The following is a 27,025-nucleotide window of genomic DNA, read 5'->3' on the forward strand; positions in this document are numbered from 1 at the left end:
GACAAAAAGCAGGAAATGTTTTTTTTTTTTTTTGGTTACACATTTTATTTAAACACACACCTAGACACACCCATCTGAATGTCTAAAAATAACTGAAAAGTTAATTTAACATAATAGATCATACTACATATACAGTAAATGTGTATCAAGGCTGCTGATTTAAATTTATGTCTATACTGCTCATAAGTTTGAAACTGATTAGCTTTTCCTTTGGACACGTTCCTTCCACACGATGATTCAAATGTATACTGTCAAAGAGGACCTTCTTACTCACTCACTCCTTCTCTATACCACTTTTCTTGTTCATAGGGCTGGAGACTAGCCAAGGCTCGAGGTGGGCTAAACCCTGTTAACCTAATCTGCATTGCCTTTGGACTGTAGGAGGGAACCAGAGAAAATCCACCAAGAACAGGGAGAATATACAAAGACGTACACAGTTCTGAGGTGGGAATCAAACCCTTAACCCAGGTTAACCCTTGATGCAAGGTCACAGTGCTAACCACAATGCCACTGTGTCATCTTAGAGGGGATTTATGTTGCAAAATTTGTGGACATTCATGTGGGTTATTCAATCAAATATGAGACAAAATATGAAACAAAAACATTCTCTGCCTTTTTTTGTCCATCAATGTTCTTAGACAAATCGTTCAAATTTCCCCCTCGTATGACATCATTCCAAGCGTGAAAAGAAGAAAAAAAAAAGAGGTGATCACAATTTCTATAGCCCCTACTTCAGCTCTAATACTGGGCACTGCCTGGGGTTTCCTTTTTTAGGAAAGTCCAGTTTCCTGTGTTGTAAAATGCCTCCCTGCAAAGAGGTTGTTCTAGTTCCAGCTACTGACCCTGAAACAGAGATCTCTAAAACCTTAACTTGTAAAACTTTTTAACTTGTTAAAAAAGGATTACAACGGCACCTGAAAATAATAACTATGATCTTGTTTAATCTGCGTGACTTCATTTTAGCTTGACTCAAGTGAATGATAAACACTCAGTGTTTTTAAGTTTTCACAGTTTTTGCTGATTAATGCCCGGCACTAAACTACCCAGTGTGAATTAATGAACAACCAGGAATCTCTACTTTAATTACAATAATATACTGGGTAATAAGAACATTATTGTTTATATAATTTATCTGTCCTAAATCATATACTTTACATTTACCACCACCTTCATTGTCATTCTCGAGACCACTGTGAGCTCCCTGTTCCTAATCTTCTTAATTATCCGCTACATTTATCTGAACAGCACAATAAGTCACTTACAGAGTTGGTCCCCAACACTTGCAGGTCTGGTTCCTTGGATTCCAGGAGCTTTGCCACCATGTGCAAAAAACTCTCCACAAAGGGTTTAATGCTCTGAGAGTGACATGCCATCAGCAACTGATCCAGTGCTTCCATTGCAATCACCACATACCTACACACATAAACACAGACACACACATTTATTCATGAAGCTGCATGCACAGTATAACAGCAAGGTATACTCAAAGTGTGCATGTATGTGTGTGTACGCGCATCTCACCCATAGCGGTGTCGGACCACGTCCCTGCTAAGGCGCTCTGCGAGATACTCTCCTATACGGTCAAGCTTCTCTGGAGCTGACACAGCAAAGAATGTCAGCTTCTCCATGTCTGACTTCACCAAGCCATCCTTAAAAAGTAAGAGCAAGAAAGAGAGGTGAAGAAAAGATTAAAGCAAAGAGAGGGAGGGAAACAATAATGAAGTGGTATCATGAACCTATCTTTTATCTCTTGTTTGTCTTATTATACTATGATAATATTTTGTTGGGCATTTCTGCACTGCTCTGCCTAAGAGTCTTCTGCTGATTAATTCTCTGGCAAGAAAATGACCACCAAGCATTGTGTCACTCAGCCACAGTAAATTTCCTGCAGTAAAAACTAATGCTAACTGCTAACCACTAACAAGGACAACAGATAGAATAACAGAGCTGCCCGGGTACCTGTTGGCAAACGTACATATGAGAAGGTTCATGTCAAAACAAGAATTTTGATTGTGCAGAATAACAGAATTTTATTGGAGTTCTTTCAATCCTCAATAAAATCCCCTGCTACACTAATGCACTTATCCCAGCCTTTCACTAGACCTTACAGTAGATACCATGAAGGTAGAAAGTTCTCTCCGTACCCAGGAGCCGTGTTTAGATGGTCTACTTTCCAGGAACTTCTTTAATGGCCCAAACATGTGGAAATAGTTAGCGAGGTTAGGACTGTATGGGTGATCTGACAATAACTCCCAGTCAAATTACTATAATGTGCAAGTCATGTTCATAAATGATTTGTGTGTTCCCACAGTTCCCACAACACAGATGTGTCTCTTCTGCAAGTTTGCAACAAGAATTCCACTCACAAGAACGACTGTCCTAGTTTAACTTGAATGCCCCTTGTCTTTACTACCACCAAAGATTAACCTTTTCTAAACTTGGTATAATACCTCATTCTAGGGACCAAAGCAACTCTTTTTTTTTGATAAAGTAGACTAAACTTGATAAAGATACATCAATATGAACTTTTTCCTTTTGTGAAGGATGTACGCCTTTAAGCTGTGGTTTGTCCACCAAGGAGTTGGGTAATCTTCACTGAGAGGTAGCCATCAAGCCGGTTGGTGCAAATCAGCAAGAGCAGTGTTAGCCACATCACCCCAGAGCACTTCCATTCCAAAGCTCCGTAGCTGCTAATTTCATTAATGAACCTCTGTCCAAGTCTACATGTCACTCCCCTGAGCAATCGAGGAAAAGTGTGAAAATGTGTATTAGTAAAGTGTAAGAGCATATCATTCATGCTTAAAGATGCATTTCTGTGAACGGGAGAGTGTGTGTGTGTGTATGTGTGTGTGTGTGTGTGTGTGTGTGTGTGTGAGAGAGAGAGAGTGAGTGAGTGTGTGCGAGAGTGAGTGAGTGAGTGAGTGAATGAGAGAGAGAGAGAGAGAGAGAGAGTGAGAGAACATACCCTATAGTTAAAATTAATTATTAAAAAATGTATAAAAATCCTCTAATACAGTCCTTTAACAACCAGTTGTTCACTAGGTGCATTTACACAACCACTAATATTCCACTATTGTTTATAATAATCTGGGCAGGGGTAGCTCAGTGGTTAAGATGTTGCACTATTGACCAGAAGGTCTCAGGTTCAAACTTCACAGCCTTTAGGTGCAGTGGTGGCTGAGCTCTGACCCAAGTTACACTGGGATATGCAAAGAAGGAATTTCACTGTGCTGTAATGTATATGTGACAAATAAAAGGTTAACTTAATCACCCAAGCACAATAAAAGTGCATCATGTAATCACCCCAGTCAGAACTGTCTGACCCGATGCGACCCGATTATAATGAATTTTCAATCAGAATGAGAGGGGTGAAGTAAACCTTTTATAATCCGTACAGTAGGGAAATATGGGCCATGTAAACACTTGATCTAAATGTTTTACTTTTATAAATGTATAAGCCTGTATAAATGTATGGTTTCTGCATGTTTAAAATATTACTTTCATTTTCTATCAGTAAACACTGTATGGAAAAAACTCTCTCTCCCATTTATATTTCCTTTCACTCACTGGGACTCAATGTTTGATGGAAGTGGCACTGATTGGCCTGCCATTTCACAGTAAAGCTTCCAACCAATCATAGATGAGACTGAATTCTAAAAAACCAATCATAACGCAGAAGGTGAGTTTCATCAAAAAAAGATAGGAAGCCTAATCTAACCTCAAAACTGGAGAAGAATATATGGGTCACAGCGGGTGGCAACACTTTCAAATTCAAATTCAAATTTTATTTGTCACATACACAAACATACACAGTACGAAATGTAGTGAAATGTATTATACGACTGCTATTGACCCTAAAAGAGAATTAAAGTTTACAAATAAGAAATAAATATAAATAAAAGAATACGATAAAAAAATTAAATAAAAAATTTAAATTAAACTAGGAAAAAATAGAACTAAAAATAAAAATAGAAATGTGCTAGAAAAAAAATGGAACTAAAAATAAAAATAGAAATATGATATGCATAAAAATAGAAATATACTGTACATAGAAATATGATGTGCATAAAAATAGAAATATACTGTACAAATTGAAATATACTGTACTGGTGTGCAAATATGCATAGAAGAAAGTGTCTTTGTGCAGAGGTTATTAAAGTGTCTTTGTGCACTGGTCCAGGATGTAAACGTAAACATGTAGTGTAGTTGTGAAGGTAGGTGTGCAAAGTTATTAAAGTGTCTTTGTGCAATGGTCCAGGATGTAGATGTACAAAATGTAGTGTAGATATGAGGGAAGGTGAGCGTGTAGGTCACGCATGTCAATAAGGGTATTTTGATTAAATGCTTTAAGCATGTAAATGAATGCACATTTTATGGGATCATCGTCCATGTAAGCAGTAAAGTTGCAATCTCCAATCGCAATGATTAAAAGATTGGAGATCCCAGGTTAGAAAAATGCTCAGGTCTGTCCTGAGTCACGACCTTGTACAGGATAAGCGGGTACAGGATAATAACTTCAGATTGAGAAAGTTATAGTCATTTCTCCCATCTGCAGTAGGTGTTAAAGTCATCCTTATCAGTTGTGAATAGATGCCTTAAGATTAGTTAAGTGTTATGTTAGAGTATTTTGTCTGTGACTGTGTTATCCTGCAAACATAACGGCATGAAATGTAAAAGGATTCTGCAATTTAATAAACAGTTCAATAATATGAGAAAATGTTCGCATTGATTCTAGAAAAGGTCATTCACTGTAGAACAAAAGCATTAAAAAAAAGACAGAACCTTTATTACCAAAACTTAGCACAAAACTCTCTGCACAGGGCATGTTACTCTCCCAAACTTTAGCTCCTGTTTACTAAAGATCTTTTGCTGCATTATAATATAACATTTCCAATAAACCGACAGAATATTACAAGTCCTGGAGCTTATGTTGCCAATAAAGAAGCTAACATATAATAACAGATAAAAGTTTAGATTTAACTTTCTACATTCTAGGACAATACAGGTCATTAGGTAATTAAGTAACAGCAACAACAACAGTTGATTGTTATCTTAAGACAAGGTGGTCAATTGTTCTGGAATAGTTCTTAAAAGAACAGTTTTATCAAGTGCATTTGCAAATGTGCATTAAGCACCATGATGAAACCTGCTATACTACTATAATAACTACTGAGTTATTAAAGGAGCCTTAAAAATCACTAATTAACAACTCCTCAGATTAGAGCAGTTATGAAGGCTTTACAGATCATACGTAGCAGACACATCTCAATATCAAATGTTTAAAGGAGATTATTGTATATTTTGTATATTTAGTGTAGAGAAAAAAATAAATTTTGTATCCAAGCTTTTGACTAGTTGCATATCTTTCAGTTCTGGTATTAAATGTTGAGAAAAGATTCAACTTAAATAACAATTTAAGTCTGTCTTAATTAATATGGCGGAGATGTTTTAAATTTGTTTTCTGGATTTACAAGTTTTTGTGAAAGACACATTCTACTGATAGATATTGACTGTGTGTGTGGGTGTGTGTTTGTGTGTGTGGCTGAAGTAGTACTACCTTTGGGTCCTCGGGGAAAATGTTATCCACCAAGCGTTTGTAGCGGGGACGGCACCGTCCACAGCATCCACACACACCTGTAGCGAGAGACAGCTTTCAGTGTTCATATGTACGCAAGGCCATGAGACAGACATGAGGCATTATTGAGGCCCTGCACTTCACACCGATCTGAATTACTCAGTCCTCAAAAGCAAGCTCAGTGCGGAAACATGGAGTATACTGATACAAGCTTTACTCTGTTTTTTTTTTTTTTAAGCCAGGTGCACATGTTAGAAAAACTTTGCTCCAGAAGATCCCTTTTATACTTTTTACTTAAGTTGGTTGCATTATTACAAGTTTTCTTTAGTAAAATGATAATGTCCCAACAGATCGTTATCCCTCTCTTCCACTCACTCATTCACCATACTGCTTAGGTGGGCATGAGATGGTGGACACCCTAGTTGGAGTGCAAATTCACTGCAAGACAAACACATACAATTCTTTTAAAATTACAATTCCCCTTTATCTGCATGTTTTTGGACTGTGAGAAGAAAATGGAGCACCTAGAGGAAACCGACCAAGAATGGAGAGAACATGAACAAGCTGGAAAAGAAGGCATAAAATAAAATGTATGTAAGGAAAGAAGAATAAAAGGACAGATAAAAAAAAAATATGGAATGGACAAAGGAAAGATGGAAATAAAGCTCCATTGTGACCATGAAGATAACTTTGCAGCCAACAAACGGAGTTAGGCATTTGCATTTTCTTCAGTGTGTGATTTGTGTTTAATTGTAGAACTGTACATGCAACTGTACATGCAACTGTGTTATAGCAGCTTTTTTTGTCTATAACTATTTAGATGGAAAAGCCAATGTTTATACAACAAGATTAAGTTAGATGAGTTACAGGCAGTGCTTAGATATGCAGGGAACTGTACACTCTCTCAGCCAAATGCAAGCAGCTCACTCGTTCTCTGCAGTAAAAAGTGTGGGTCACTAAACACCCAACAATCGCAAAGTGGAACAGTTACACTTAACATTATGTGACACAGACTGTCTGCGTGTTCAGCCCCGACCGCAGGTTTAAATTTATAGAACTGACTCCAATTGACGTGAAGAACTGCGGCATGCTTTATAGCCACAGGCAGCAACTGCGTCAGATCTGGGTTTTAGAGACAATATCAACTGGCCCCCCTAATATCATGGGTTTCAGAGTCACTTCAAAATACCAACCCCAACAAAGATGTCACTCTGGCGCATTAAGTTTGTTCTCTTCAGATAACCCCTGTGGTTGAGCACACACTTCCTGGTTCAGAAGAAGGATGGCATTTTACATTCACTTTTAGATCCGATGGGGCTGAACTGATTCCTAAACAACCATCCTTTACATATGCTAAGGACATCAGAGGAAATGTAAGCGCAGGACTGGTTCACATAGATGAAGCTGCATACCCTATTCCATGTGGATGCTTTTCAAAGTTTGCCTTCCAATTCCACACATTACCCATATTTATTTGTTAATTAATTAATTTATTTTAATGAGATGGCATACCTTCTGATTGCTTACTGAATCATATTAACAAAATACTTGGTCTGAAAGAGAACAAACATTCCATTTGTTTTATCTTTTTAAACATAACATGAAATGCTGAAGACTTGAACAACTTGGGTTCACTACGTCTTAAGCTCAGCAGTCTTTGTTGGACCTTCCACTTCAACCTCTGTAGCACCATGGATATTTGTGAGATTTTTGTAAACCTCCTTTTACACTCTGATGTCCAGAGGAATTAAGGACAATTTCCTATTTTGGATGAATAGCTTCTATGGACCTTTATCAAGAAGCAGACCACTTGTACACAGAGATGCAATGGCTCTTACTGAGTGCTCAGAAAACGTCCTAAATGCTGCAACAACCAAGAAGGTTCATCAGTGGGCAGCTACATTTAATGAGAATGCTAGCAAAAACAATGCCATTGTAATGACGAATCAGACTCACTGGGTTGCATCAGCTTTTTTTTTTAAATAACTTTAGAATTGGTTTTGGAAGGTCTCTTTGGGCTTGACCGTCAGCTGGATCCAAAATGCCATATATAAAAAAAAGAGACAATTCCCTTCTTGTAGTAAGAGTGTACATCTTTACTGGATCTGGTGCAATGCCCAAATCCCAAAATACCACCTTTTCTCAGTGACTGCTAGGGATCATCGCATGCCCATGAACACTGGGCATGTGTGACAACATTTGCATGTGGAGATGGCATCACTGAGGGGCCTCATTTACTTTCACCATTATTAAATTAGTGCTGGCATCAGATCTCTCACTGAGGGCCCCTCTTTATGACCTCATGCAAGATAATGAACTCATATCAAATCTCTGAAAACAGTTTTTGCCAGCAATCAATTCGGCTAAATAATCCAGATGACTAAATATTTTAAGCTTATTTTGCGAGCATTGATGGTCAGCTGACTCTGTAGTTGACCCCATTGGATTTCTGCTGACACCATTTTTACAAAAAATAAATAAATCTATTAACCTTGCAGTGATTCATGAAGGTAAGCCTACAGAGAGTCCTTGCTGTGCTCAGTATGGTCCCTGTGGAACTTATCAGACCAACTGTTCATCTGTCCAACATTTAAGCAGACACTGGCCCACCGGGTGATGGATGACATCATCATGGTCTATAGAATGTGCAACCGAATAAGCAATTCTATTTATAGGTAGCATCTATTCCTTATAGGCATTACACAGACATCTGCACTGCTGCTGCTTGGGCAGCACTGCGCACTCTCTTCACATTCAACAAGGTTAAAATTGCCACTCTCAGCACTGCTGTGTGGTAATCATCTTAAATCACTCTTTCATTCAGAAACAAGGGCAGATAGCTCTATGACAGTATTTATTTCAAATACTTAGTCATGTGTCATTTTCTGACTTTTTGGAAGATCTCCAGGTCACTCTCGCTGCCCCTGGTGGTTATATGGGATTTAAAGAAAAAGAGAGTTCAATAACAGTTTATTGTCTGCTTGCTCAGAAAAAATATGAAAAAATAAAATAAAAAAAAACACAACAGTCTTGTTTCTTAAATTATAAACTAATAATTACTAAATTACTAAAATTGTACCTGTACCGAACATCGGTCTAATACAGTGTCCATTAACTCGGAAAACTATTCCTATACTGCTTTAAAGCCGGGGAAGCCCTATACACTCCCTGTGCAAGTTAAAAAGACCCCCATTATTTTGACAAAAGCCTCCTCCTCCACTCTATTGTCAGTGTGGCAAGCAGTGTTGACATCCTCAATGAGAAGGTGACAAAGAACTATCCTTCTGTAAGTGAACTGCAGAAACAGCAATCAGGTTAGATTGTGTTTCCTGCTCGGCTTTGAGGTCAGCAAATAACTTTAAACTCATGTGCTAGCAGTGCATCTCTCTCTCATCTGTCTGTCTGTCCTGATAAACCTAGGTGGTTTATCCCTTTGTTTTCTGTTTCCTTGTTACTATTTATTTTAAGAGGTGGATCCTAATATGCTGAAGCCGGCCATTACCCAGAATGCAATGTGCCACAACATCAGTTACAAAAACATTAAAAGGAAAATCGACCAGGTTTTGGGTTGCTGTTGTGCCACCAGTTGCAGCTATGCAGGGCTAAGGGGATGTGCTGTGGGGACGTTGTCAGTTGATCCTTTCATGGACGTAGAGTATTATGGTGAACTGGTATGTTTGGATGCTGTCTTCCTCACTCTCATTGATCACTCAGGTTTGCTGACGGTGAGGTGATAGTTTGCTTTACATCTCAGGAAGCCCTCATGTTTGTGTTTCCTTCTGGCTTTCCCTTTTAGTTATGCTGTCATAGTTGGTCCTGCCGGAGTCTCTGCTTGCACTCTACAGTTAATATACATTCACATTATACATTGTGTGACTGTGACCATACCTAACTGCCATCTCTCCTCTTCTTCTCTTTCCCCCCCTCTTTCTCTTTCCTCTCTCCTCCTGTCTCCCCCTTTAACTCTTTCTCTCTCTCTGTCGAGCTACACATGTCGTTCCTGAGCTGCCAGTGATCCAGACTCCCTCTGCCCTCCGGACCTGTCTGACCCATCCTGGTGCCCCGCTTCTGGCTGAAGATCTCGTCACATGGATGCCCCGTGTGTCTCTCTGGGATGCGTCTGGTGTCTGGGAATGATTCTCTTTACCTAGAAAATGGTTCTGGCCTTGACTGGTGTTGGCAACTGTTTCTCTGGGGACTTGACAGTTCGATAGTTCAGGACTGGAACTTCTTACAAGTCTACCTGGGTCTTCAATAACTACCTGGCCTCCATATTAACATCAATTAACATCAGTTATTATAGCTGAACTGCCTCAAACCCTACACACTGTATAAATGCAGATCATTTACTGCTTTCTGTTTCACCCAAATGAGGATGGGTTCCCTGTTGAGTCTGGTTCCTCTCAAGGTTTCTTCCTATTACCATCTCAGGGAGTTTTTCCTTGCCACTGTCGCCCTCGGCTTGCTCACCAGGGACAAACTGACCATTTTGATTCATACAAATTCACATTTCATACAAACTTAAATAATTCTTTTGACTGTGTAAAGCTGCTTTGCAGCAATAAAAATTGCTAAAAGCGCTATACAAATAAAATTGAATTGAATTGAATTGAATCCTTTGAGTGCTGTGGGTTGCACGGTGGGACTGTTTGGGATCTTGGGAGTTTTAGGGCCGGGTCAGCGGATAGTGATCTAGTGCCTTTCTGTCATGACAAGCATTGAGATTGTTCTGTGATTTGTGCCGCATTGGCTTTTCCTTAGAATCGGGCAGGACAGACCGGTCTTGAGGACATGGGTGAGCTTGGGCGACCATGATCTTGTCTTTAGTCTGCTGGTATATGGTTAGTGATCAAGTTTGTTGAGATAATGTTATGGCTTACCCATTTTCTATAAAGGGTAGGTTTGATGATATGCTTTAGATGTTGGGAGAAGTCGAAAGAGTCTGTTCACTTTATGCTCACGGACAAGTAGCAAGTACTCGTATTGGTACTCGATATCGGCAAGGTATCTAAATGCACCCAAGAGCCCTATTTAATGCTAACACCAAGGCATTAAATAAAATATGCCTTGGTGTTGCTAAAATATAAATTTTAATACTTTGAATTTAGTTTGATACAAATAACTAGAGTTAACATAGATTAGAGTTCAGAAGGTTTGGTGTGTGTTTGTGTATGGGTAATTAATAATTAAGAGAAAAGAAGACATCTGAGTGTATCCAACCAGACAACAGGCTCCACTCATTTAACACATCCCTTTCTCTTAGTAAAACACAGACACACAATTTTGGCATGTATTAGAATTGCACAGAGTGCTGTTGGTAGTTATGACAATATAACTCTTTTAAACCTGACTCTGAGTCTCTTATTTTTCCATTTCTAAAGCTGTCCAGAGACCAGCAGCAAGAGACCATTTGAATGACATATGCAAAAACACTGGTCTGTGGCATGTCGTTTGCAGAGGGTTAGGGATAGGCGATTATGAAAAGAGTGGTAGAACAGCAAGGCTTCTGCGCTAGGCTCTCTAAACCTACTACAATATTGGGAAAGTATACCACACTTCAAGGCTTGTAATCCAGGGATTCATGAACACTTACGGTACTCAATATTAAAATATTTTCAACATCACAGACCCTATAGTTATACACCGTGGAGCTACAGTATGCCCACCTGTCCTACTTTCAGTAAAAGCTTAATGATGCATGAGTAAGATAACAAATATCGCTGTAATATCGCTACAAAATGTGTGTGTGTGTGTGTGTGTGTGGTATTGTAAGTTGAGAAGTGGAAATAGGGTTGATCATTATCAAGCATATGATACCCTTACTGAGAGGTTGAAAGAGAGAAGGAGATTGTGAGAGAGAGAGAGAGAGAGAGAGAGAGAGAGAGAGAGAGATAATGTATTATGCATTATTTATAAAACTATTTATACCAATATATCCTTGTATCCTTTTTCTACATAAATTAAAAAAAATAATTAACACAAGACACAGAAACAGCCTATAGATATGTATCCATACTAACAGTATATGTTTTGAATTCATGATCTATAAGAAATCAAAGATTTAGAATCAACAATCAAGTATCGGACACATTCACACTGCTCACACACAATCTCTATACCCAGTGTGGAAAAAAAGGTTGTCCGGTCCCTTGTGCGTCTGTATGTAAAAGTTCCATCCGCATCCGAGCGTGGCACCTGCCTGTACCGCCGCATGGTGACCTCCGACCTCTCCCACAAACGGCAGCTGTCGCAGAGCGACCTTACTCTTCTTTAAAGAATTATTTTACAAGTACAAACTCTGAGCCGACCAGCCTAACACACCTGTGCACCTGGACTCAGGCGCACATTTATACATGCCACACCTCCTTCCACTCCCACTTTCCACTGTGATGGACAGATCCACTAAACCAACACCAGCGCTGCTGCACCTGTCAATCACTGTGAGGTCAAACCAATCAAGCAGAAAAGGTTTTCCTGACCATGAGGTGTGTGTGTGCAATACAATAAAAAAATACAATAAAATAAAAAGGGTCAAATAACCCTCACAATGAACATTAACTGAACATTATATATCCAAGAACTAGAATTTTTTTGGTTTACTTAAAATTATAATTTTTTGTTTTGTTTTGTTTTTTGGATAAATTGAATGAATAAATGTTTTTCAGTAGTTAGGCGTTCATAAAGATTTATGAGTTCAAAAATGATGATGATTTAAATGCTTTAAATGCTTTAAATGATGCATACCGTTTTGGGGTCATCGCCATGTGCCCAGAGCCCTACATTCACATACCACACACAATGGAAGCATGACAGAGGGTTCGATGTTTCTTTGTTCCAAAGTTCTAGGTCTATATTTTACACAATGGAAACCTGAAGCCTGGGCTATTGTGGGAACTTATCGAACCTTGTGCATCCACGAAATTATATAGTATGGGATTTATATGATTTTATTATCTGATTCTGTCTCCTCACACCCTGACCTACACAGCCTTAGCTGATAGAGTAGAAAGCGACACGAGAGAGTCACAAAATATCACTAATATTAGCATAGCGTTAAGACTGACATAATTGTACTCTTTTCCTTGCTTGTTTAATTACAGAAGAGCAAGGTTTGAATCCCTCAGACATGTCCGTGCACTCTCAGTGCTGGTCCCAAGCCTGGGTATCATGAAGGGCATCCGGCATAAAGTCTGTGCCAAAAATCTAACACGGGTTAGAGGCAAGAGTAGCTGAGTGGTTAAGCTGTTGGACAACTGGGGTGCCAGGTTCAAACCCCAGCACCGCCAAGCTGCCAGTGTTGGCCCTCTCAGCCAGGGCCTTAATGCTTAACTGTTCATTTGTGTAATAAGATAAGATGTAAGTCACTCTGGATAAGTGCATCTACCAAATGCTATAAAGTGTAAATGTAAGATCTGCTGTGGTAAACCCTAATGGGAGCAGCCAAAGGAGGCATGACATTCCAAAAAGATCATAAAATCACACTAAACATGCAGCATCACATGCTGTGACATTCATTATTTCTCTATTATTATTTCATTATCATTGAGCATTTCATTATAATAGCCATAGGATGTTTCAGGAAGATATTCTTTGTAGAATGGTGAAACGATGAATAAATATAAAACTTAGTACAGTATGTTACAATAAATTAAATGATTATTTATGAAGAGCCTATCAAAGATATAATGATATGTGATAAGATACACAGTCTGCATGAGCTACACAAATAATCAGTAGTGGGCTCTATAAATATTTTTTTCCTGGTTATACAGAAATATAGTAGAAATGTGGCTTTACTGGCGAGCTCAGTAAAGCAGAGATTACTGTAGGTCGAGCCACTGGAGCAAACTACTGATGAGACCAATGTGAGATGCAAACCACATCAACGTTCTCTCTTACGTATAATTACGTCTTTGAAGTGGATTCTAGTCTTTTTGTGCAGTTTGGAAGTTGCATTTAGGATGGTTATTTTCCTAAAACCTTTGGCAACAGTGGTCACACCTCTCCAACTGATCCTAACTCACATATCTTCTCTGAACCTGGCATACTTGCTTTAAAACAATTCTTGGTAATGTATTTGTATGCTGTTACACCCCTAGTGCCTATATATGCTTTAACACAGGTTAAGATTATGTAACGTTAGATCACCTTTTATGAAGCACTACAAGAACAACTGTAATCAAATGTTCAGGCTCTGGCCAAACACACAAACACAGACTGGAAAAAATGGTGCTTTCGGCACGTTGAAACGAACAAATAATCCACTTTAAAGAAGCTAGCACTGTGCATTACACTTCTAATACATGTATACATTTTATACCGTTAATAAAAGCAAACAGACAGAACCTGTTCTTTTACATCACTTCTCTTTTATTTTAATCTCCTGCAATTTATTGAGAGAGAGATTTATTCCCCTTTTTCTCACCATGTGCAGTTTTTCTTATCCACAAGTATAGACTTAAACTGCTAAACAACAATAACACTAATGTCTGTCTCTCATGCTCTGTTTAACAGACACATATAAAGAAACACACACCATACTCTTACCCAGATAAGGGCTTCCGGCATCCATAGCTGTTCAGTGGTCTCTTTAGTTCTACTGCCTTTACATCTTGCTCTGCCCCTCTGTCTTTTTGACCTTGCAGGTCTTCTATACCCACTGTCCCTCCCCCCTTCCTTCTCCACTTTCCCCTCTATCTCCCTCTCTAAACAGAGGTAGGCATTAATCTAGCTCCTACACACAGACAATTTGGCATGCATTAGTAACACTAATGTTATTACTAACTCCAATACTGCTTCCAGTACAGGTCTCTTGTCTTAGAGCTAAAAATAGCTCCAATAACCCTAAGCCTGTGTGTATCAGTCAGTGAGGTTAAGAAAGAACTGTCCTAATCTCGGCAAAATTAAACACTCTTCTTTTCTCTCCTGATATGGGCCAAGGGCTCCCCTCTGAAAGTATTGGAACGACAAGAACAGTTCAGTTTTTTTGTTGTACAACTAAGACGTTTGTGATTAAGATTTTTTTAATTTATTTTGTGAGACAATATATGCTAACTTTAGCTTCTATTGACTGACTGATTATATCCAGATTTGTTATTTAATTGAGAAAATGATACATTGGTAGACCAATCAATTTTAGGTGTGCACAAAGTATACTTTTGACCATCTTGGTAATACTATATAGGGTAAATAATAGTGAAACAAAGTACAGTATGTGCATAAACAAAACTCTGACCACACAAGTTTCTTCACATGTTGGTACAGTAACTCTTCCCCTATACAAAAAAATACTATTGCATACAACATAGTCTTCATACAGTCACAAGCAACGCATTTGGCCATTAGTGAAACTAACTCTGGAATTCTCTTTGAAATTCCCTTTTGTCACAGTTGATGGTCTCCCACTGTGCTGCAGAATGTTTACAGAGATTTACAAGAGCAATGTGCCAAGATGGATGAAAAAGCTTATAGATGAGGACGCCAGCATTGAAGACAAACCATATAATGGGAGATCATCAACTGTGACGAAGGGGATTTTCAAAAAGGTTTCAAGAATTTAGTTTTAAAATAGCACAACTGCATCGCTTGTGATGGAGACTATGTTGAGTAATACCTTTGTATACGGCAGGGCTTTTCGGACTCTGGTTAGGATCTGGAGCACACAGCAGGTCAATCCAAACCCAGCCCACCTCAAATTTGCAATGTAATAATACAGTGTAATAAAGTCTGTTTACTATTTTAAATTTAGAAACATGGTATTACAATGGTAATTAAGCTATTTATAAAATTATGATACTTACAGGTTTGCAATACAAATTAAATCACCAAACAAGGTGGCTAATAATTCTCATCCTTACTGACCACACAGCATTGTTATGAAAGCAATAGATAAACTGCAATAAACTTAATTATAATAAAGAATATGGATATTTCACTGATTTAAAAGTTTAAGTGCAGTAAACTTGAATTACAACATATCAATTCTGCATAAAATCGAAAGAAGCCATTACTCAAGAATTCCATCTGGAGTTGCCAGAAAGCAAGCAAGATGTGTAAAATGTTTTGGAGACCCTTTGGAGCCTTATGGCCTTTTGGCCAGAACTCAAAGCACCATGTGTGTGGCACAAACCCAACAAAACGGTCATGCCTGAGATTGAAGCAAGCAAAAATATAAACAAGCTGCTTCAGTTTGCTGAAGGCTTCGAGTTAACCTTCTAGGAGGACAATGATCTCAAGAGCCAAGTCAAAGTGACAATGAAATGGCATAAAACAGTGAATATCCAGTCCTTAATATTATGAAGAATGTGTTTATGAAAAAATAAAAAAGGGCATCCCACAAGGATCAAGCTTTACACACTCAGCTGCAAATCTGCCGAAACAATTTATAATAAATTTAAACTTAGTTTGAGCAAATCAATGCACCACATTTAATGACAACAATCAGAGACTTTTTTCCCTTAGAAAAAAGACCATCACGAAGATATTGTGTAATAATGATGCAGATGTCTGTGATATATTCTGGTTCAAAAACAGAGCTCCAAGCTTTTAAAAGCTTTCATGTTATTTTTTCCCACAATCCATCTTTAGAGCGAGTTTTCCATAACGCATATGAATGAAGCAATGCCAAATGGAAAACGAAGGACCGACACGAACGCAAATCAGAGCTCAAGATCAAACACACACACTGAACAGACCTGGAGATCAAACTGTCTCTTGCGCACTCACTCACCCACTTCCCACACACACACACACACACACACACACACACACACACACACACACAAGTTCCAAAAGCAAAAATGCTCAATCCGCTTTCGACCCAAAGACATTAACATGTCAAAGTGCTCTCTCTGTACATTTACAAAGATGGCCAGAGAGAGAGAGAGAGAGAGAGAGAGAGAGAGAGAGAGAGAGGTAAAGCAGAAGAGACATGTGACAGGTGTAGGTTCTCTCTTATTTCTGTGATATATGTAGCTGTTTTTTCTTCCCCATCTCACATACGTTCACATAAGCAACTTTACACTTTATGTTTCAACAAAGATTGCAAAAAATATACATGAGATTTAGAAACACACTGGCAATACAGTCACTGATTTCATTAATAACATCATAATAACTACCAGATGAAATAATCGTTAAAACTGAATCATTGGTTGAGTAATACACTCCATACATTAGTCATGCCCTGGACACACCAGCATCCCGACTGCTCTTTTAGTGATCAAAGGCTCCGTTCACATTATTAGCCTGAAGCGAATCAATTGCAATTTTTTTTTTTTTTTTTTTTTTTTTTTTACACTAATGAGACACAGTGTGGTCCAAATGCACAAATCTGATGTTTTTCATTTGAAAATCTAAAAAAGTTTTTATGCATTATATCCTAGATCACATACATATCCAATAAATACGTGGTCATGTGACTTGAACATGAACTGGCAAACCAGAATTCATGTGCGTCTGAACATCCGTGGGACGACAATCAGCCAGCGCTGGTACAGCAAAAGTAAGTAAAATTTAAGTACACATTAACTGTAAATGGCCACTCAGCCAAGGAACACACAATTAAAAAAATGTAAAAAAAAATTGGTGGTTTAATAAAAAGTGGTTTGATGGCACCTGGAATGAGGGTCTAACATAGGTGACAGCGGTTAAGTTGTTATGTATATAGTTGAACTGGAAAGTGGTTTTTATAATAATGTGCTCCAGAGCACTCACAGCAATCTGAAATAGCTTTCCATCCATTTATACTTCTCAACAAATCTTGCAATCCCCAAAAACATGCTGTCTGCAGCAATCTAAGGGGGGGCTGGGGGGGTAATGGGGGTGCGCGCGGAAAGATTGGGAGAGGGGCGCAAATTGTTTTCAAGAAAAAACAGAGACAATGCATTATTTGGGCATTATTTGAGTGCATTTTATTGCATTTCACCTTCCAGGTAGAATACACATGGAAAAATGGAAAAACCCTGCTTGATTTGGAAGAAAACGTGCTCAGCTTGGGGTGAAAAATATGCTCCTATCTCTCTGCATTTTTCTGTTGTTCTGGAGAGCCTGCCTTTTATCCAGCAGTCAGTGCAGACATGTTCAGATTATCAGTAGCAGCGGAACGAATTTTGGAAAGATAATGGATAAATTCATTACACGTACAAAAAGGAGTTGTGACGATGCGTCGTCAGCTCCTACTGCTAAGAAGTGTAAAATACAAAAGTATGACATTAGGAATCTTTAGCTTGGCTTTAGGGTGGCTGGGACAGATGCTGAACCGCTGCATGAAGCCATGCAAGCTAAAGCGCCATTTAGAAACTAAACATCCAACGCTTAAAGACAAACCCTTAGATTTTTTTTTTATTAAAGTTATCTGGCCTTGAACAGCAGAAACGCAACCTCAGCAGACACACATCAGTGTCCAACAGGTGTCTAGAAGCATCGTAATACGTCTCTAAACGTTTGGCTAAATTAGGAAAACCTTACACAATCGCTGAGGCGCTAATCTTACCTGCTGCCAAAGATATCTGTGACATCCCCCTTTCTAACGACACCGTTGGCTGCTGCATATCTGACATGGCAAGCGACGTTAAAGAGCAATTGCTAGTTAACATCATGCAAAGCCAGTACTATGCCCTACAGCCTGATGAGACAACTGATGTTGCAGGGCTAGCACAGTTGCTTACCTATGTCAGATATGTAAAAAAAAATGCTAATATTGAGGAGGACATTTTTTTCTGTCGGCCCCTTCCAGAGCATACAACCGGTGAGGCATTGTTTGAAGTTCTGGATAGATATTTACGAGGTGCAGGCATGTCACGGGATAAATGTGTCGGTATTTGCACGGACGGAGCCCACTTAATGACTGGGAGAGTTAGCGGCCAGAATTTAGCTCCATTATCCATTTAACACACACTTGTTTTCCTTGCTGTGTCAGGAATCGGGAGCCGAACATGAGAAGCTCCTTTTTCATACTGAGGTTCGCTGGATCTCCAGAGGTCGAGTTTTACATCGCCTCTACAAATTGCTTTCCGAAGTGAAGACATTTCTTGTAAATATTAAGTCCGACCTTGCGCGGTACCTGGATGACCGCCTTTGGTTAGTGCAGTTGTCATACCTTGTAGACAGTTTCGAAAGGGCTGAATTCGCTGAACACATCTATGCAAGGGAGAGATGCCAAGAACTTGCTTCTTTCAGAAAAAGTCAGTGCATTTGTTGGAGGTACATGATAGGGAAGGTTTGAGGGGGCTTTAGTTACAAAAGGTTAAGAACCTCTGCTCTAGGGTATTTATGGCCTTAATTGGGATCAATTAGGATCTTTACATACACACAATAAATAATCCAAACATTGTAATTTGTCTAAAAAATTATATAATAATCTAAATTTTATTATATGACACAAATTGTAATGGTATTCAATTTTAAAACTGTGTTCCCATGTATCTGACAAACAATTTGCAGATGGTGAAAACTGAAGCGTCTTATCTTGACCACTCATTAAATTCCCTCTTACCTAAGAAAAGAGCAAATAAAAGAAAAAATATATAAGAAAAAATATAAGAAAAAAATATATAAAAACAATAAAAAAAAATGCATTATGCCCATTGCATCTCTTAGGATGAACTCACTGGGTTTACTGTTTATGAGCCCAGGTTTTGTTTCTTTCCCCTAAGCAGTTTTTAAATCAAAGTTACACTGTGCTGACACAAAATAACGTTTTTTTTTTTTTTTAGTTTTTACTTCTCTGTAAATTATACTTTGGTTTATATGACACTGCTCATTACTGTACACACTCATGTTTTATACAAGTATGCTACATGAGTGACCATGCATCAAGTCAGCTATAAACCAGACATGACATGCCACTCAGGACATGCGTGTGTATGACCTTAAATTTACCTTGATTTTGGGATTAAATTCCCAAATCTGTTAGAAGATGGGGATTTATTATCTAAAACAGCAAATCAGGTCACACTTATACAATAACAGCTCACTCAAAGGGACTGGTATTGTAGATACCAAACATAATCTAATACTGTACTAACAATAAACAGACTAAATACATTTTAACAACTAACAACAATAATTATCATCATCACCACCATCACGAATAATACAGAAGGTTTCCTGTATGTAAATGTTTAAATGATCGCTTATGGGAGGAAAAGTGATCAATGAAAAAAGCAGGTATTTGTTTCCAATCAAAAAAAATTCGTCCATGGGTACGGAGCAGCAGTGCAAAAATGTACTTATGCTTACCCATTGTAACATGCAGCACATGAAACAAAGCTGTGTCAATGAATAACAAATTAAAACCCTGCACCAAAGGTTTTAAATAAATGCAGATATCAGTCATTTTTGTATTTGGCGAGCCGATCATGGCTACTCATTAGTAAGCAGCAAGGGCAGGTATGTCTTTATTAATATCAGAATTTCTGCATTTTAAAGTGACAGTCTATTCCTCTTATCATCCAGAATGGGAGCTACTGTGCTGAATAGTTGCTCAAGGTCAGCACAAATGCATGAAGCATTAAAGTAAACCTGGGTGCTTCAAACAGACTTGGAACCACTCTCTATCTTTTCATTATTATTTTTTGCTAATTATTTAAGTCTTTTTACTCTCTGCGTGAAAAAAGCACCTGTAGGTGGTTGAGTGAGGGTCACTTGAGTTGAGTGAGGTGCCCCCTTTGCGGATAACTTTTAATACTCTACGTATTTATGGTGTGTTGTTCTTAACCAGCGAAAAAAGATTAGGTGTGTTGAAGCTTTTGAAGATGTTGCCCCACAGAGTTTTGCTTTTAAAAGAAAACTTTGCATATTGCAAATTTGATGTTTTTTAAAGAGACATGCATGTTGATGTGGCTGTCGATGGATGTTTTTTTGCATCATCACAATAGTCGGTGTGTAATCGGCCAGTTGAGAGACAACCGATCTGTATAAATTAAAGAGAATATTGTCTGATTCTGATCGGCATCCGATCAATCAAAGCACCCTTACAACAGAGTCCTTTAGAGGGAATCATGACATGCTGTTTTTAAATGTCCTTTTAATTTCAAGAGTGGAGGGGAAAAAAAAAACTGACAACTATTTAAGCAGACAACTATTTATAGCGGCTGTAAGCAATAACACACCTATCTTGTCTCATAGATGTTTCTTAACAATTTATATAAACAAAATAAAATAAATAAAACAAAACATTATTTGCCTTTTTATTAAAAAATTTAAATGGACCATTAAAGTTTGTAAATCACTTCAGTGTAAGGGGAATACACGCTTTGGGATTTGTGGTAATAGGAAAATAATCCACTTTTGGAAAATCTGCTTCGCATATGGCTGCATCACACCATCCCACTATGTGTGGATGTTATATTACAATAACAGCACAATTAATTTTTTATTTATATGGAAGCGTGAACATATTCCAAGTCCAGTCTTACTTGAGGTGTCGTCAATTGCTGCTTAAATATGCACACAATGTCCATTCAATTTGACCGAAGGATTTACAGGATGACGCACAGAAACTGAGAATGTGTTGCTTACGTGCATTTGTGCACCATTTCAAGCTTACTACCTACCAAGACATGACGCTGTTGCTGCGAGGTGAAAAGCAGACATTGTTAACGCCGTTAACTGCCACCAGCACTAATGCGTGAAATCAAAAGCTCTGCCCTTCATATGTCACATGTTTAAGTGCTTTTCACAATCACTGGGCCTCATCTACTTGACATTTTTGTCTAGTAGCAGAACATAACCACATTTAAGATGTGAAAAAGCCTCTCTGTGATATAGAGTGGTTAGCGACGATTGCACTCAGCATCAGGCAAAATGATGGAAAAGTACTGCACGCTGCTCACTCTTAGTAACTGAGCCTCCTCTCTGCCAGCTTCGGTTGCTAAGTAATGCAAAGGAGGCGTGAGTGCTTTAAGATATGATCATGTTTTAGACCTGTGTTGTGTCAGTCAAAAAAATCATATGTTTGACAGCATAAAATATCAAAGTATATGGATCATAACTGATAATAATAATAATAATAATAATAATAATAATCAGTGGTGGATTCCTAAAAAGGATCATCAAAATTTTTTATAGAGGTACTACCCTTAAAAATCTGATGTCAGGATTCTAACATAACCCCCACTGAGTTGTAATAAATACGGATTTTAAAAAAAGGTTTATCTTTAGTGAAGGGTATGAGCTTGCATTCCTCTTACACATAATGAAGAAGCAAAGTAAACATTAATAACAGACTGTTTTGGCTATTACAGCTTTATTCACTGTGTCCTCACAATGTTTTTCATAGCCTCTACTGAACACACCTACATTTCATCTTTGATTAAATGATAGACTTTACCAATCAACCATAACATTACGGCCAGTGAGAGATAAAAGTGATAAAGTTGAATATCTTGTTACAATGACATCTGGAAGTGGGTTGTATATATTGGGCAGTATGTGAACATTTTATCCCGGAAGTTGATATGTTGGAAACAAAAAGAAATAAGCAAGTGTAAAAATTTCAACGACTTTGACAAGGGCCAGATTGTTCTTGTGGGAAGTTTCCCGTGTGCAAATCAAATTCAAATTCAAATTTTATTTGTCACATACACAGTCATACACAGTACGAAATGTAGTGAAATGCTTACACGACTGCCAGTGACCTTAAAAAGAGTAGGTCTGCAGTGATCGAGACCTACCAAAAGTAGTCCAATAAAAGAAGGTACTAGGATACACTATGGAAAGCCAGTGGAAATAGTGTGATGCTTTGAGCAATGTTCTGCTTTGGGTCCTTGGATTAATTTGGATGTTAATCTGATCACCTACTGAACATTGCTAACAATGTTGCTGAACAAGTACACTCCTTAATAGAAACAGGATTCCCTGATAGCAGTGTTAACTTTCAGCAGGATAACGCGCCCTGTCACACTGTAAAAATGGTCCAAGAATGATTTGAGAAACACAACATTGAGTTATAGATGTTAACTTGGCCTCCACATTCTCCAGATCGCAATCAAATTCAGTATTCATTAAATGTGCTGGGAGACCCAAATCAGACCTATGCAAGCTATACCTTAACACTTAAATATAGTAATTGAAGGATATGCTGCTGACAGTTTCTTGACAGATATAAGAGCACACACATCTAGTGAAGTCATGCCTCGACGATCTGGGTGGCAAAAGCGGGGACCTACTCAACATGAGGCAAGTTACTATCATAATGTCAATTGGTATATATACATACGTGATGGCTGAGTATTTCCTCTCGTAAGTTTGTCCTTATATGAGAAAAAATCTAATAAAATTCAAACAATTATGTGGACCCTTTAATATCACACCTATATGTGCTTTTTGAATATACTGTGTCATCCCAGATTTAGTCCCTGCACTGTTATAATAGCCTCCATCCATCACTAAAGCAAAGCTGTTCAAATCCAGCACACAGTGGGTGTGTTTAAGTGTTGATGAATTACAACTATGCAGGACGAAAACTGTGCAGGAGAGTGGATTTAAACAGCCCTGCACTAGACATTGGAGCATTACTGTGGGGATTTGTGCTCATTCAGGTACAAGAGCGTTGGTGAGGTCAGGCACTGATGGGTGAGGAGGCCTGGCATGCAGTCAGCATTCCAGTTCATCCCTAAAACATGTATGCACAGAGCTTGATTTCTGCAAATGAGTACGGACAGAACAGGAAATGCAATGCTAAAGCATACAAAGATGTTGTAGGTAATTGTTTGCTTCCAACTTTGTGGTGACAGTTTGAGGAAAAATACATATGGGTGTGATGGTCAGGTGACTGTTTGCTTTGTGAGCTCATTCATTTATTTAGAAATACATACAAGTCCCTGTTTGTACCCATAAAGAAGTTACTATGATAATGACTATGATTTTTTTTCATTATTGCTCTTATTAACTTATTATTATTATCATTAAAACATCTTATCATAAGATGTGATTTACCAAAAAAAAGTACTATGCTCACAAGCCAAATAAAATGTTCTGGATCTTTCTTTCTTAAGCATATGGGATTTCTAGTGAGCAGACTGTTTCTAGAGAAACACTCAGGCACATTTTTCTTACTGTGTGTGTGTGTGTGTGTGTGTGTTGACCAAGTCTTCTGTGAGAAACAAGTTTCAAATCACAACAACAACAAGTCTAGGCTGTTCCTCTCCCACCCCAGAGACACTACTATAAAATTAAAGCTGTTTAGAGGTCAGTAATAACGCTGTCCATCAGTGTGTAACGGAAAGAGCTCGTGCATTATTTCTAAACGAAATACACAATAAATCAGCGTTTTGCTTACCCGCAGGCATTCTGGTGCAAACACAGCGCAGATCCTCTGCCCCGCTGCAATTGGAGCTGGAGAGTTGTTTTTAATGTCTCGCCTTAACGAGCACACTCACACACACCACAAGGTCTGAGGATTTATCTTGGGACGCTAAAACGGAAAAGATAACAAACTATAATGAGTGATTTCTTGAAACACATACGTCGTGTGAAAGCTACTGCGAGCGGTCAGAGCACCGTGTCATCCTTCCTGTCACCTGCATTCTGCAACACTGTCCGCGCCTAGCTAACTAGCTTAGCACGACAATAACAATACGTTTTGTGTGGTTTTTTTTTATTTCTTTAATAAAGGGATTGTGCCACATAGAGCTGTGTATCGCTGCAGCGTTCAATAGATCGAAGGCACGACGTACAGCGAAGTTACAAAAACAAAGTTGAGAGTAAATACCTGTGGACGAGCGGAGAAAATCCCTTGAGATTAGCGCTTCCGGTTTTACGCTGGAGTTACGTCACTGAGCAACGCGGAAGTGGGAGTCGAACAGGCAGCCGATTTCCATTTACTGTAGTTTATTTTCTTATTTTTTAAGGGTTTTCATTTATTTCTTGGTTGGTTTATTCTGTCTATAAGTTTGCTTATTTTTTATATCTTCTATATATTTTTTTTATTAATTTGTTAACTGTGTTAACTGGTTAAATATTTAATATTTTTTACACCAAAAGCTTGTATTTTATAATGATATTCTTTCGATTTTGTAAGAATTCTTTTTATTATTATTAATAAATACTTAACTAACTAATGGATACCTGCTTAATTAATAATGATAATAAACAGGCAGTATATTTATTTATTTATTTATTTACTTCCTGACGTCAGTGTCCAGACTTCCTTCCCTGGCATCTCTTAGTGTCAGCATATGTATTCATCAGGTTGCTCCTTCAAAACCTAGACCTAAAATATACATTTTGTAGAGATGACTGGCAAACTCTTCGTTCTTTCATTCGTTTATATTCAATACCAGTTTCTACTCAATGTTGCCGTAAACCTAGAGCCTATCCCAGAAAGATAGGAAGTTAACATAGAATAGGAACCAGTCCACTCCACGTTCATGCTTCTGAGTGGGGAGGAAATCCACCCCAACACATGGTGAACATATGAAACTGACATATTGATATGAGAAAGCAACCTTACTGCTGGCCCAGAACTTCTAGAAAAAAATTAGGTCCTTTCCCACATTCACATTTAATCCAGAACCACTATGATTTCAAAACCAAAGGAACTCATATGGAGATAATTGAAAATCATAGCCAGCAAAATAATTTCAACCATGCTCAATACTCTGAAATGTAGTCACAGAATAAAAAACATAGCAGTCTCTAAGTATTTCACAAGTTCTTAAAATTTGTCAGAAAATAGTACCTCTAAACATTGGACACCTAAAGACAGTATAATAATAATAATAATAATAATAATAATACATCATTATTTTTTAAAATAGGCCTTCTACATGCAATCTGCTCTTCAATCTCCTTTGAGACCATGAACAATTATTTCAAAGTTTAATGTCCAAAATTCTTGATGGCATGATAATTACATAGTTTACATACTTTTAGTGGTTTGCACACCTGTGGGAAGAAATGGAAAGGAAGAGGTAGTTATTGAATGGCTTAGGTTAGAGCTGTTGAGAGTTTTATATATATATATAAAACTTATATATACCACTCTGGTTCAGGTGGCCGATGTATGGGAAACAGAAATATAGTTGAATATATATGGAAATTCTTTGAAAGGAAAAAAAAAAAACAGGACCAAGTAAGGCGAGAGAACTAAGGTAAATGCCCAGCCCTTTTTTGTTAAATAGATGTGGCATAATTCTTACTTTTGTCTGACACTGGTGTTGGTGAAAATATATTAAAATATATATATATATATATATATATATATATATATATATATATATATATATATATATATATATATATATATATCAATATGATAAAATTATTACTTATAAAATAATAAAAACAATAAATATTAAGGTCAGGCTAGTAGGTAATGTGAGGTTGTTGAAGAGAAGCCCAAAGGAAGCCAGGGTTTCAGCCTTTTTTAGTTTAACAGATTTGTCTCATTAACATTCGATGTGCTGTGGCTGAGTCCCATCTCCTGTTTTTCACTATTTTACAGCGTGTAACAGCGCCCCCTTAAATCTAATGTGGCAAATGTGTGGTGAAACAGGGCATTGCACTGTACCGCAGACATATGTCACGTGCAAAAAGGTCGATGTGGGTTCCTATTGTTTAACAAATAAATAACTTTATAAATAAGTAAATCAGAGGATTAGACAGTCATATAAGCCCGTCTTTGTAACATTTTCAAACTCATATAATAGTTAGAACTGCAACGATTCACATTTTAATTTCTTAATAAAGAAAGTGATGTCCAGCTGTAGCTGTGGCGGACCTGTAGTCTGACTATGCCATTCCAAAACCTTGATTCTCATATTTTTTAGCCATTCTGATGTAGATTTACTGGTGTGCTTGTATCATTGTCCTGATGCATGATCAAGTTTCATTGAAATTTTCAGACAGGTTTCCTCATGCTACTCTGGTATACAGAGGAGTTCATTGTCAACTCATTGACTACAAATCACAGGCCTATCCAGGTCCTCTGGTTGCAAAACGAACCCAAATTATCATCTCTCTACGGCTGTGCCTGACAATGGGTATGAGGTGTTTCTGCTGAAATGCTGTATGCTTTTTTTCCACTTGGTGCTGGGTATTAAGGCCAACCAAATCCACTTTTGTGTCATCTGTCCATAGGACATTGTTGAAAAAGCCTCATGGTTTGTTCAAATGCAGTTTTGTGAACATCAGACTTTTTTTTAGGCAGAAGTTTTTCCTGGCAACCCTTCCAAACAAACAGTACTTGTTCAGTCTTCTGCTAATTGTGCTATCATGGACTTTTAAAATGCTCGGTAAGGCCTGTGAGGATCAAGAAATAGCTCTAGAGTTTTTTTGTGTGTGTTTCTCTGAGCATTGCAAGGTCTGACCAGATCCCAATCTGATTGAGCAGCCATATAATGCACCATGTTGTTTTAATGGTAATAATCAGGCTAGGTTCTGGATAGTGGTAAAATGCATAGTGAGTAAGCAGTGCACTCTGTAAACAGACAGGGCAGTAGTTAT

The 27,025-nt window shown here is 38.0% G+C and overlaps 1 protein-coding gene across 2 annotated transcripts in view; it reads right to left on the reverse strand.

The window, feature by feature from the left end:
- efr3a (EFR3 homolog A (S. cerevisiae)) overlaps nucleotides 1–24,350 on the reverse strand; it is a 77,208-nt gene extending 52,858 nt beyond the window's left edge. Inside the window, exons 1-5 of one of the 2 annotated variants that reach the window (XM_053486378.1) lie at nucleotides 24,291–24,350; nucleotides 23,859–23,993; nucleotides 5,558–5,634; nucleotides 1,522–1,649; nucleotides 1,263–1,413 (exon numbers count right to left, since the gene is read on the reverse strand). In XM_053486378.1, the coding sequence (XP_053342353.1) occupies nucleotides 1,263–1,413; nucleotides 1,522–1,649; nucleotides 5,558–5,634; nucleotides 23,859–23,868 (366 nt within the window). In that variant the 5' untranslated portion in view covers nucleotides 23,869–23,993; nucleotides 24,291–24,350. The remainder of the gene's footprint in view (nucleotides 1–1,262; nucleotides 1,414–1,521; nucleotides 1,650–5,557; nucleotides 5,635–23,858; nucleotides 23,994–24,290) is intronic. The other variant, XM_053486379.1, reaches the window with a different exon arrangement.
- Nucleotides 24,351–27,025: the final 2,675 nt, after the last annotated feature.

Source organism: Clarias gariepinus, chromosome 25, assembly GCF_024256425.1.
Source record: "Clarias gariepinus isolate MV-2021 ecotype Netherlands chromosome 25, CGAR_prim_01v2, whole genome shotgun sequence".
NCBI classification, from domain to species: Eukaryota; Metazoa; Chordata; class Actinopteri; order Siluriformes; family Clariidae; genus Clarias; species Clarias gariepinus.